The 11,478-nt window shown below is 39.2% G+C and overlaps 1 protein-coding gene across 1 annotated transcript; it reads right to left on the bottom strand.

Annotated features, from left to right (window-relative positions):
* Positions 1-6,643: 6,643 nt before the first annotated feature.
* Positions 6,644-11,459, bottom strand: LOC148347925 (ferritin, lower subunit). Its single transcript, XM_088324322.1, has 5 exons — positions 10,608-11,459; positions 10,415-10,519; positions 8,439-8,585; positions 8,247-8,372; positions 6,644-6,963 (listed from the first exon to the last, which is right to left on the bottom strand). The coding sequence occupies exons 2-5, from the start codon at positions 10,514-10,516 to the stop codon at positions 6,817-6,819; spliced, it is 522 nt and encodes a 173-aa protein (XP_088180448.1). The 5' UTR covers positions 10,517-10,519; positions 10,608-11,459; the 3' UTR covers positions 6,644-6,816.
* Between the last annotated feature and the right edge of the window lie 19 nt (positions 11,460-11,478).

The raw sequence follows: 11,478 nt of genomic DNA, 5'->3' as shown, positions 1-11,478 counted from the left end.
GGATTTTTGTAGTATTTCTGCAATGTTTTTGTTCTATTTCTGTAGTATTTTTTTAGTATTACTGTAAATTGATTTTTGTAGTATATTTGTCGTATTTCTGTATTTGTATTTTTATGATATTTCCATTTTAGTATTCATGTTGTATTTCTAAAGTTTTTTTAAGTACATTTGTAGATTTTTTTAATATTACTGTAGTATTTTTGGTGTGATATTTCTGTAGTAGTGTTTTTGTGTTATAGTATTACTGTAGTATTATTTTTGTTATATTTTTTGTAGTAATTTTGCAGTCGAGTTTTTGTTTTATTTCTGGAGTATTTTTTAGTGTTACTGTAAATTGATTTTTGTAGAATATTTGCCGTATTTTTGTAATTGTATTTTTATGATACGTCCATATTAGTATTTATGTTGTATTTCAAATGTTTTTTTTAAGTATTTGTAGTATTTTTGTAACATCACTGTAGTTGTATTTTTAGTGTGATATTTCTGTAGTAGTTTTTGTACTATGGCATTATTTTTGTTATATTTTTGGTAGTATTTTTGCAGTCGAGTTTTTGTTATATTTCTGGAGTATTTTTTTGTTTTATTGTCGTAGTATTTTATAGTATTTCCATATTGGTGTTTTTTTCAGTATATCTGTAGTATTTTTGTCATAGTATTTTTATAGTATTTCCATATTGGTGTTTTTTTAGTATCTCTGTAGTATTTTTGTCGTATTTATTTAGTATATCCATATTGGTGTTTTTTAGTATATCTGTAGTATTTTTGTCGTATAATTTTTTTAGTGTTTCCATACTGGTGTTTTTCAGTATATCTGTAGTATTTTTGTAGTACTAATGTTGATGCACTTTTGTGGTTTTACCATAGTTGTGTTTTTGTAGTATTTCTGTTATATTTTTGTAGTAGTATTATTGCATTACTGTAGTAATATATCTTTTTTCCTGGAGATGGATGGGCGCCACCGGGCTGTACCTACCCAAGACACACTGCAGGAAATGTGCTTAGATGATCCAACCAACCAACCGTTTTTGCTTTTCTTTAAGTATTTCTGGTGTAATATTATTGAGCAGTATTTTTGTAGTGTAGTACTACTATCGTCGTATTTTTGTTGCATTTCTATCGGGTATTTATTTTTATTTTTTTTCAAAATAAAAGCAAAATAATAGGGCCCTGTTTTTAAACACTAAACACTAATTTTGTAGTATTTTTGTAATAGTATTTTTGTAATAGTATTTTTGTTCAAGACACACAAAGGAGACCGAGTTGGCAGCAAAAAAAAAAAAAGTAGTACTTTATTTACTATTCTGTACACAGTCATTATATTTTGACCCTTTTTCTTTTGGCGGGCCGGACAAAACAGCTCGAGGGGCTTCACGAGGCCCGCGGGTCGAGGTTTACCCACCCCTTATTCTGAGCGGACATGGTTTGCCTTTAGCTGAATGGAATCCAGTGGCACGCTGCCACATCTGGACACATCGGTGGTGCCAAGCCAGCATGCAGCAGATGGACAGTCACTTCAAAAACAAACACAAGTCCGATAGCATTAAGCTAATCGTATAATTGGCAAACAAAAAAAAGGCATACTTAGCATCGAGGTCGGAAACCTTTTTAACACAAAGAGCCATCAAAAGAAAACGATTTTCTCTTCTTTTTTGAGAGCCACTGCAAATATTTGACGAACAAAACCCAACAAAACCGCCGAGGCCGCTCACCACACAAATGCTAATCCTTCAGCGCATTATATTCCACTGTGTGACGAAAGACAATTTGATCAAATCTATGAACTATTCATAATAATATTGCCAGAGCCTATGTCCCATACCAATATACCACTTCCACTGCAGTTACTTAAGACTTCTTTTTGTCCTTAATAATGGTTTGAAAACAAGGTGCGAGCAAAGTTCTTTTGTAAAAATGTCACAAAATACTGCAAACGATGATACCTACGTATTCACCTTCAGTGCAGATGGCGCTGGGCAAAGGAGAAAGAGTGTGCGCGTCCTGTCCTTTGTATACAACCACTCACCCAATCAAATTTCTTATTCGCTAGCGCTTCTGGGTAAAACGTTTGTTTGGGGTTAAAGCGTGTTCTGTGGATTTAAACTGTAAATAATTTATTCTACTGTTGCATACTGTGTTCAATTCTTGCTTAGTGTGTCATTCTCGCCTAGTTCAATAGTAGTAATATTGTTGATACGATAACATGATGTTGTAAGTCCAAACAGGTGTTGACACGTTAAGATGTTGTTGTGAAAACAGATATCAAACTGTTTTTTTGTCACTCTCCCTCCCTTTAACAGAAGAAACATGTAAATTAGAGCGTTCCTAATACAATAAAACGGCAAGGACAAAATAGACTTTTTCAGAGTGTCCAGTAGACTGTAATAGACAGCCTATGGTCATCTCTACTTGCAAGTAAGTCAAATTCACATCTCTGTGACATTTTTGTATACAGGTTTTTGTTACAAGTGTTGGGTTGAACCTTACAGTTTTCATCATAAAATGTCAACGTCAATGATCATCCATATCGAGGATTCTATAGCCGTTTACAGCCACAAGGGGGTCTGTTGGTGTGACACCTTGACTGTAAACTGTAGATAAAATTGTGTCTGCTATATATAGCGTTGGAATTGTCATGATTGTTGCAGCTACACTTGATGTTGTATGAAGCATGAAAATGAAAGATCATGCTTGTTCTATTTCATTTCCAACCAATATCTGATCATGAAGAGACATATATGGCTTGTGAGCCATAGGTTCCCGACCCCTATCATAAAGGATTTTTCTGTAGGCTCTTGAGAAAGGACGCTTCTCACACTTGCTCCGGTATTTTCCCTTTTTGCTCCCTTTGGAGTTTTGCTTTTTTTCGTTTTTGTTTGTTTACACATATTTCCTCAGATATTGCAGTAATAAGGAATAGAAACACCTGTGAAACGTGAAAATCCACAAAGTAGCCATAGGCCGGACCTGCAGCACCGCATTTGCTTTCTCCTGACGCCAGCGGATTCCCTTCCCGGATCTTATAACAATCCTTGGAGCACCTGCTGGTGATCACCATTCCTTTGTACTCTTCTGACTTTACCTGCTCATTGACTTGCACGCCCGCCCAACCTGGCTGTATGACTGACTGCATATACCAGCCTATCACAGTCTTGCACGCAGTCACGCCCACCATAAACACACCGTATGGAATAGGACTCTTTTCTCCTCGATGGCGCCATACCCGGCTTGCATCATTATTGCAGCCTCTGCCAAGCTTTTCATGATAGCTAGATAGATAGATACTTTATTCATCTCTGTAGGGTAATTCACACTTCCAGCAGTATCCTTTTGTTTATTAACAAGATTGCCTCGGGGTACTGTGTTGTAGTTTAGCAACAGCGGAGTGAATGACATCACACGCTAGGCCAAAAGTTCGACGTCCCTGCGGCAGATGGAAATCTTTGTGCCCAGGGTTATACCGCCTCGTGTTCACGTAGATAGCTAGTCCGCCTCCTCTTCGCTTCCCGCAGGCTTTTGTGTCTCTGTCCGCCCTAACAGCGCTGAAGCCGGGTAGCTCCACGTTAGCGTTCGGGATGCTAGACGTGAGCCAGGTTTCCGTAAAACACAGCAAACTGCACGCTTTGATGTTTTTCACCAGCACAACCAGTTCGTCTGTCTTATTTGGTAGAGAGTTCACATTTACCGTGATTACGGACGGTACCGAAGACTTATAACGCCGCTTAGCTAGCTCTGGCTCTGCATCCACGATAGGGCCCCCTCATTACGCCGGCACGAGAATTCTTCAGGGCAAGGAGTCGATTCCTCAAATAAACACATTTTTGTGCGTTAAAACCCATAACCATAGGATAGAAAGTCATCCAAAGTGTGGTTGTCAAACGGGACGAAAAACGGGACGAAAATAGAAGCAGACACTTAAAACAATAAATCACAAAAGGGGCAAAATAAAAGGGAGCTGCTGGAAAGGCTGCCGCTCGCGGTGGCGCCTATGATGTATATGTTTTATGTTGTGTGTGCAAGTATGGTCGTATCTTTGACATGCTCGTATAAACTTTTTCTTTTTTCATCTTTTTGGGGGGTTTGGGTTGGCATTTGACACAGGCCTTCTCTTTTACTATTTCAAAAACTGTGATTAAGAGCAGAAAATCACCTTCCAACATCCCTCTCCTCCCCCCTTTTTGTGTGTCGTGAAACAGCGTTGCTAAAAGCAGATAGGCTTCGCTTTTGGGCATGGTTAACACGTAGTAAACATATTCTACTTTCAATTTTTTAATCACACCTCAAATGAAGGACCCCGCTTTTAAAGTATGTTAACAGTGTGTGAAATAAGGTCTGCCCGGATGCCCGGGGCATGCATATTTTACGTCGGGCGTACAACTTCCAAAACGTCTCCGCCCGGGTGGCCCTAAACGTTTTCAAGGAAAAAAAAAGGTTTTTTTCAAATCAAACATTGTTGTATTCCGATTTCGAAATCTTCGTTCAGTTTGGAAATTTCGGAATTTCGGTTCGTTTGACAATTTGCATACTCTGCAGCCAATCAGAAGCCTGAATCGAACAATTTTGTGCTTCCGGACTCTCCCGAGCGCTATAAGGTTGTGCATTTGCATATCATGTTTCAAAGTAGACGCACAGAGGTTAGGAATCAAGCCAAAGAAGAAAGATTCAAAAGAAGCTAACGAAATTGATGACGCTACAAAACGTCAACATACCGTATTTTCCGCACTATAAGGCGCACCGGGTTATAGGGCGCACCCCCAAAAAATAGTTTTTTGGTCCTATATTTTCCATACATAAGGCGCAACAATGGCAACGTCGACAAAACAGTCACATAGTTCAGTCCAACTTATTACCCCCTTAACATTTCGAAAGCTTGCAAAGAAGCAAATGCGTGTCTCAGACATGTACGGAAACAGTGTCTGTACGATGTCACTCAAACGCATTGTTCCAAATATCATTCGAAAGGTTAAAGTCTTGGGATTCAAGAAATGCCAAACATTTCTTAGTTTCCATTTTATTTTTTGCTGGCAACTGTGTGGACAGCAAAGTAAAGATTTTATCGTGCAGGGAAACAGGGTTCTTTACTGTGCATAAGACAATAAACACTTTGAATTGAATTGAGTTTAAAAATAGACTCATCACAGAAACATCAAGATTGTTATAAAACAAGATACTGGGAAAATATAAAGCCGCATAGCCCGTGATGGCTGCAAGTTCTCTTGCAGCCATCACGTTCAATAACGATACGTAACCATGGTCGTCTTACAACCGTGAGTGTAGTAAATCCAGGAGAGTCAAATATTTACAAATACAGAATAGTAAAACATGTTTTCTCTATGCCGTAGTGCAACCCAACCTGTGATTCACATCCGTCTTTTTCGGCCAATTGCAGACTTTGTTTCGCCCTTTAGCCTATGCGAGCCTGTAAATGATAAAAAGGATCCGCCCCCTTTACCTCCGAATAAGTTTAGCCAATAGTGACTGATTCAAATGATGATTGACACATTGGTTAGGAAATGAAACGCCGGTATATAAATCCCAGCATACACCGCGGACTACTTCGCCTTCGGGGGAAAATCGAGTCGGCGGCTGCTTGCCTTAGTTCTGAGACTTAATATTGATCCATATATAAGGCGCACTGTATTATAAGGCGCATATCTATCTATCTATCTATCTATCTATGGTCAGCTTTTGAAAAAAAATAAAGGCTTTTAGGTGTGCCTTATAGTGCGGAAAATACGGTACATTAAAAGCATCGTGGACATTACTCTCTTATCGCAATGAATGTTATTAGTAGATTTATAATCATCTTCATTTTAAAGTGTTCTGTTATATATTCTGATGATCAATCCTTAATACTTTACAACAATTGTTTTTATTTGCGATGAGTCGTCTTTTGTGTTTCAAGTTGTGAAAAAGGCGGCGCAGTGGTTAGCGCGTGTGCGGCACAGTTCTGAGGTTGTGGGAACCTCCTGCGTGGGTTCAAATCCAGCTCCCGGCCTTACTGTGCGGAGTTTGTATGTTCTCCCCGTGCTTGCGTGGGTTTCCTACGGGCACTCCGGTTTCCAACCACATTGCAAAGACATGCATTTCAGGTGGATTGGCTGGTCCAAATTGTCCCTAGGTGTGACTGATCGAGTGAGTTGTCTGTCCCTGTGTGCCCTGCGATTGGCTGGCAACCAGTTCAGGGTGTCCCCTGCCCACTGCCCGATGATTGCTGGGATGGGCTCCAGCACCCCCGAGACCCTACTGAGGATAAGCGGTGCAGCTGATGAGATGAGAAGTTGTGAAAAATGGGGCAGGCAACTTTATGGCTGGTGTCCGGTAACTTTTTGTCATGAGTTTTAGTCACTGGTGTTAATAGGTACAGATGTTAGGGTTTTTTGTGTGTAGTCATGGAATAAGTACACACATCCTTCAATGGGCGTGTACCCGCTTGCATGGCCAGATTACAACGTGCGGCGTTTACAGGGCGGGGGCCACGTCCTTATCTTTTTTCCCAAGACCCTCACTTTCAACCATTTTCAAACCTAAAGCCAGGTCGAGTGCCGCTCACCGAACTTTGAGCGAACTCGACACGAAGCAAAGTCCCGTTGGTTATCTATTAAAAAAGGTAGACGGGGACGAGTTGCAATAAAGCAGAACAAAATGTCCATAAACACCCAGTGCTGGCACAGGGACCCTTTATTCGATGCTGGACCTTCAGAACAGAGAGAAATGAGAGAGTAGAAAAACGAGCACCATACCAACTGCGGTGAATGTGAGGTTTGGAGGTTTTTTAGGCGACCTGGCAACAACTCTAAAAACAGGATTTTTCGGTCTTTATAAGGTGTGCTTGTCGAAAAGGTATTCTCCGAGGCCGGGGTTTTGGGAGGCGGCGAGGCGAGTCAGGCTTCCGATGTTGTCGCCCAATTTCTTGATGGTGTCGTGGCTGTCGTCCAGGAAATTCCCCTCCAGGAAGTCGCACAACTGTCAAGAGAATTTGCATCAAAATAAACACCCCTTCCTATTGCTCACCGGCAATGCAAAATATACTGATGAAATGGGTGTAGACACTTTAGAAAAGGGGTCTCCAAACTACAGCTGGGGTGGCAAATTGTGACCCATCGGTCTTGTCAGCGGACCATGACAAAAATAGAACTGTTTTATACTAATTTCTTAAGTAGCATTTGAATCTAGCATACTATTAGCTCTCACAAATTTGGCACATATATGTATCGAAAAAAGACCTTCATTTTTTGCAACAATATGCTTTGCCTTAGAATGATGATTGTATTTTCCCTACTTACACAGTGTTCTAGTTTGCCCGCGTCCCTGCGTCCTAGACGCATTATTTTTGCTGGGGACGCATTGTGTCAAATCCACGTGCGTCCCCGGGACGCAACTTTTTTGACACAAAATTGTCATTTTTACCCGATTACTTTTTTTTAACAAAGATTTACCGCGCTCCAAACTTTTCGTCAGGCAGATCCGCCATTGTTGTTTTGGTCTCGCGTTTCGAGTTTTCGTCTGCACGGCGATCTCGACAAACGAGATCTCGTTGCTCCGAAATGACATAATTTTTGTGGTGGTTGTCGTTGAGGGATGGTGAAAATCAACACAAAATTGGTCATTTCTTCAGTGTCAGTAATAAATCGAAACATAATGCAGAAAGTGATAACAACGGCAGTAATTCCGGCACGAAAAAAACGGCGGAGAAATTCTTCGGAAGATCGCGGAGGCAAGGAAAACACGTGTGTTGAAGCGAACGATTGGACGAAAGAAAATAAACAAAAGAATACTCCCAGCAATAAAAGGACTTTTCTGCCAAAATGGACTCAATTATATTCCTTGTTATAGTATGAGGAGGATGATAATGGATTGGACCTTGAGAAGGCATTACAACTGTTGCGGGATAGCAAACCACAGAGAATATATGAACTGAAAAATCCGAAGTGATAACTGCTTTGTATTACCAATTCACTGTGATGATTCAAACTGAATGAAAATATAGATTAATATAATTATTCCAGCAATGTTATTTCGTATAATGTACAATATTGTTGTGAACTGAAAAATCTTGAGGTGATAACTGATTTGTATTACCAATAAATCGTGATGATTAAAACGGAATGAATGTATAGATTACAATTTCAACCTGGATAAGACAAAATTTTGGGGAGCCATAGATCTCTGTTGGGACCCATAGATTCATGAGCATGCGAGTCTCCGGGGACCCATCACTTTTTACAGCTAAAATGAACACTGCTTACATGAGCGTCATTGAGGGTGTCCGCTTTTCGGTGCGCATCCAGAATACAAGTGTTGATGGCTTTTTGGTAGTCCAGCGAGAAGGACATGGCATCCAAGCCACCTTTCCAGTCCTCCCGAGTTGGTTTCTGCAGCATACGTGAGACATTAGACGAAACATCAGCGAGATACGCAAACACAACATGCTCATTTACAGCAATAGTCTGCAGCAAAATGCGTCCGCCTCTCGTGTTCTGATAGGCCAGCAACTTCTCGGCGTGTTCTTGTTCTTTGCGGGAGAGCTCCAGGAAAAAAGTGGAGAATTTGTTCAGGGCGACATCATCCCTGTCAAAATACATGCCCTGTAAGGAAAAACAGATAAGTCATGTTTATTTGTGACGCCCTTAATCACAAGGAGTCTCAAAGGGCTTCACAGACCACAGAATGTCAACGCCTAATGTGTAGCTTTGTTTTTCCAGTACTATGCTTTATCATTCAGCCTGATTTGCAACGTTATAGAGCATAGTATTTTATTAAACGTTTATTTTTCAGTTTCAAAACGATACAGGTTTCTTATACAAGCCTTAAACCAGGGATGTCAAACTCAATTGCACAAGGGACCAAAATTCAAAACACACTTAAGGTCGCGGGCCAACCAGGAAAATCATTTATTGAACACACTTAAACTGAATGTTTTTGGAACATAAATATGAATAAAAACAGACAAGAATATTACATTTAAACCTTAAATCACTTATACAGTATTTATTATTTTGCTGTAAATAAAAATGTCCTGTTAAATTATACAACTTAGAAATTAACTTAAACAACTTAACATTAAAATAACATTCAAATTCATTTGCTCCTATGTCAATGTATATATTAAAAAACTTAAATATCCCAAAAGATTTTGCTCTCCTTAACATATCTCCTGTCAAAAGTAGAAATATGAAAATGCTACACAAGTTATTTTGTAAAAACGTCACAAGATTCTGAGAACAGGGAGCCTGATGTGCTTACCTTTGGCGCAGACAGAGTAGGGCGAGAGATGGGAGGGAGTGCCGGCACTTTTTGCATAGCTCCACCCATCCCTCCCACTCACCCAATCAAATAACTTTTAAGTTCTCTTCCGGTGTTTTGGCGTATTTACAATTTGTTCCGTGGAGTCATCAAAAAGTATCCGAACACTGACCACAGATTATATAGTGAGCTTTTATATAAAGGATTCTTTAGCGTTCTACAGCCAAAACGAGTTTTTTTTTTTTTTTTTTTTTTTGGTGTGAGACCTTGACTGTAAATAGTAGTGAAACGTGCCCTATATATTCTGAAAAGTACTGCTTTGTAATCTAGCTTTGGTTTGGCTTTGCGTGTATCTGAACAGGATCAATAATTTGCATGCAATTAAATTTGTCTCTGAGCCATAGGTACTCATAGAAAGAGCCATATCTGGCTCGCGAGCCATAGGTTCCTGACCCTTAGTATTTAGTATAGTATACGTCATATATGAAGGAATAGGTACAGTGACTAAAACGTCAGAATATGATGTCCAGGGATGAGACGGCGTTGTTCATATTGATGAGCCATTAACAACAATAATGTAAAATGGTCTTGCGGGCTGGATATGATTACACGGCGGGCCGGACGTGGCCTGCGGGCCGGAAGTTTGACACATGTGCCTTAAACATACTTATATAAACCTAAACAAGCATTCCATACAAAATATAGCACTGAAGCAACTTACAAACGAATTAAACTTACGAACAATTGTCAGGGCAGTGTCTGTATATGTATATATATATATATATATATATATATATATATATATATATACACATACACGTTGTAGTACTACACAGTCACCTTTACTCTCTACCCCTTCACAATGTTTGTAATGCATTGAAGAACAAAGATGATGCCACTTGTTAATTAGTGATAAACATTTTTAGCTAAAGCATGAGTAATGTTAAAAATGATGTATCTTCAATATAAGAAAGAAAGAACAACAATGAGTGACATTTCAAAAGCCTAAAATACAAAAAGGACAGATCCAATTTCACTTTTAACATTTAATCAAACGAATATTCAAACAATGTGTTTAAAAGGGTTACCTGTAAACGTTTTTGTAGTATTTTATAATAGTTTCCTTAAACCCAATTGCAAAATAAAACCTGCAAAATAGAGCAATATTTACCAGGGAAAGGTAAGTGTAGGATGCCTTGAGTTTCAAGTTGATGAGTTTGTTGACGTGACCTTCACACTCGGTGTGGAAGTTTTGCCTCGTCAACGATTGCATTTTCTAAAAACAAAGCAAAAAAACATGCATGCGCAATTCGATGTTTACTTATGAAAGAACACCAAAATGAAGAGTAAAATCCGCTCCCCACCAAGTATTTGCAATGCTTCTCCCTTTTCCTCGATCTCTTTCAATTTGCGTCGTTCCGTGTGTCCTTTTTCGCTGTAATAAGTGAGAAAGTCCCTCCACACTTTCCCGTTTATGTAATAACACAAGAAAAGGTTAAAAAATAACAGAAAAGGATAACAGCTAGACTTCCGCCAGGTCCGCCCCTCGCCAAATAGTCTCTCTCTACTGCCATCTGCCGCATCGGGGGCGAGCTGCATCTTTTTGGACAATTTCCATACAAAGTCCATACTGTATATGTAAATGGCAGGGTTGGGTAGGGTTACTTGAACTGGATTACTTTCAGTGACTTTTGGATGACTCCAATACCAAATATGCTCATAAAAGACAAAAGAAACTAAATATGAATAAAATGACTCCATTTTGTGCAGGCTTGGGGAGTAACGGAATACACAGAACAGCAAAAATGATGTTGGCAAGCTGTTTGGATTGATATTCATTTTGTGTTTGTCGCATTTTATGTTTGTTTTGCCGGAGATCAAAGCCAGGAGAGAAAGCTTACCGCGTGTTGTGAGTCATCATTATATCACATCCCAACAATATGAGTTTTTATCAACACTTTTAACAGCGATTAAATACTTCTTGGTTTTTTTTTTTTTGGTTTTTAGCAAATAAACAATGTGAGGTTTGAACAATTTTTCTCGACAATCTCAACAGCAATTAAGCATATTCACAATTTCGTGACGTTTTAACAATTTTTTCTGACATTTTTAACAGAAATTAAACACACAATTTCATTATATCATATCCCAACAATATGAGTTTTTATCGACACTTTTAACAGCAATTCTCAAATGGGACTAGAAAAACAAAACTTGAGTTCCCAAAAAATCAGG

Source organism: Urocampus carinirostris, chromosome 19 (assembly GCF_059441175.1).
Source record: "Urocampus carinirostris isolate Australia breed hairy pipefish chromosome 19, RoL_Ucar_1.0, whole genome shotgun sequence".
Taxonomy (NCBI): Eukaryota; Metazoa; Chordata; class Actinopteri; order Syngnathiformes; family Syngnathidae; genus Urocampus; species Urocampus carinirostris.
Note: the sequence above shows the minus strand (reverse complement) of the source record. Positions and strands in the feature narration are given on the sequence as shown.

Bases quoted from the DNA above. Each gene is read 5' to 3' on its own strand.
- LOC148347925 (XM_088324322.1), bottom strand. From the start codon at position 10,516: ATGCAATCGTTGACGAGGCAAAACTTCCACACCGAGTGTGAAGGTCAC. The intron at 8,586-10,414 runs GTAAATATTGCT...TTTTCCTTACAG, and splicing joins CCTACACTTACCTTTCCCTG to GGCATGTATTTTGACAGGGA. The intron at 6,964-8,246 runs GTAAGCAGTGTT...TTCTCTTGACAG, and splicing joins ACACCCTCAATGACGCTCAT to TTGTGCGACTTCCTGGAGGG.